Below are 1,480 nucleotides of genomic sequence, written 5' to 3' on the forward strand. Positions count from 1 at the left end.
TTGGAGGCGGCGCTGTGGAGCTGTGCGACGCAGTCGGCGCCATGGAGATCGGCGGCGAGGGGCACGCTGAAGGCGCCGGTGCCGTCGAGGGCACCCACCGCCTTGCTCTCGTACTCGCCGTCGATGTTCTTGCATTTGATCGCCACCTGGAGACCTGAAGTACGTTGACGGCAGGAGGACAACCATGAGCCGATCTTCATCTATATATGTGTGTGTGCATCGTAAATTTGTAATACGTACGTATCTTGATAGCTTACCCTTGAAGGCTTCCTCAGCCTTGATGTTCTTCCTGGTGCAGTCGGCGCACTTGGCCAGGCCGACGACGACTGACGCTGCCTCGGCGTTGGCGACGGCGATCGCCAGCAGGACGGCGAGGACAAGTGCTCTCGGAGCTGCCATGCCTGAACCTCTGAATCGCACTGCCACTTGCTTGGCTGTGTGAAGTGGCTGATGGATGAATGGATGTAACAGGCGACGCATGGCTTTTATAGGCCTCCGCATTGATCGGCACAGCTCGATGGGTGATCTGGCTGCATGCACAGTGACCGGCGACGTGATGCGTGACAACGAGAGGCCGGCTAACTCACCGAAATTTCAGATGGCGAGTTAAATACCGCGCCCGCTGCATGATCGGATCGGCCGGTGCGTGTGCCTCCACGTCGCTGTTGGTGATGGACCTGGTTCGGTGTTGGAGTACGTAGGTAGGCACCAGCAACGTCTCTCGGCATGCACATGCATTTGCGTGTGTGCATGCATGCATGCAGCGTAAGTTAGAAGTAGTAGTACTACCCTGTTTGCTGGTGGTAAACTGGTGTTGGACCGACATCACATAATTGCTGCAGAGTGCATGACTGCATGCCCATTTGGGGAGCAGTGAGCTTGCGGTGAACTGCAAAAACGGCTTGCATCAAGTTGCATAGGGACTAGAATGTTACATATGAGCAGTTTCTAATTATGTTTAATCAAAGAAAAAACAGATAGAAGATGATCAACATAGTGACACAATATTCAAACAATAGAAGTTTTTTTGAACACAGTACAGACGCAGACACTCATGCATACATACGCACATACACTCACTCATATAAACGCATGGATGCACACCCTACCCCTATGAGCACTTGCGAGAGACTGAGCCGGCACATCATCTTGAGTTTGACGCCATAGTTGTACACGGAAACATCTCCTCCCACTAAAATAAATTTAGAAAAATGCAAGCATCAGTGTTAAGTTTAGAACTTAAACTCTGATGGGCTAGGGATACCGCTTCCTCATAACCATGCGACCACATATTGGTTCGCTCGAACAAGAGAAGTTGGTAAGAAAAACAGAGATGCTATTTGATAGGTACGATAAACATGGCATGTCCAGATCGAATACTAATAGAGTAAGCAACCGGGACTAATACTTAATAGAAGGGGGGAAATAACAAATGATGTGGCAGATGAAGAAGCATTCGTAGTCAGCACACAAAATCCTG

The 1,480-nt window shown here is 50.1% G+C and overlaps 1 protein-coding gene across 1 annotated transcript; it reads right to left on the reverse strand.

Annotated features, from left to right (window-relative positions):
- Positions 1 to 5: 5 nt before the first annotated feature.
- LOC119344924 lies at positions 6 to 443 on the reverse strand (the record flags this gene model as incomplete). The annotated part of the gene is made up of 2 exons (XM_037615209.1): positions 258 to 443; positions 6 to 154 (listed from the first exon to the last, which is right to left on the reverse strand). Coding segments are annotated over exons 1-2 (291 nt in total), but the record flags the coding sequence as incomplete, so codon positions are not given.
- Positions 444 to 1,480: the final 1,037 nt, after the last annotated feature.

The sequence above is a fragment of the Triticum dicoccoides genome, unplaced genomic scaffold, assembly GCF_002162155.2.
Source record: "Triticum dicoccoides isolate Atlit2015 ecotype Zavitan unplaced genomic scaffold, WEW_v2.0 scaffold193394, whole genome shotgun sequence".
Lineage (NCBI taxonomy): Eukaryota > Viridiplantae > Streptophyta > Magnoliopsida > Poales > Poaceae > Triticum > Triticum dicoccoides.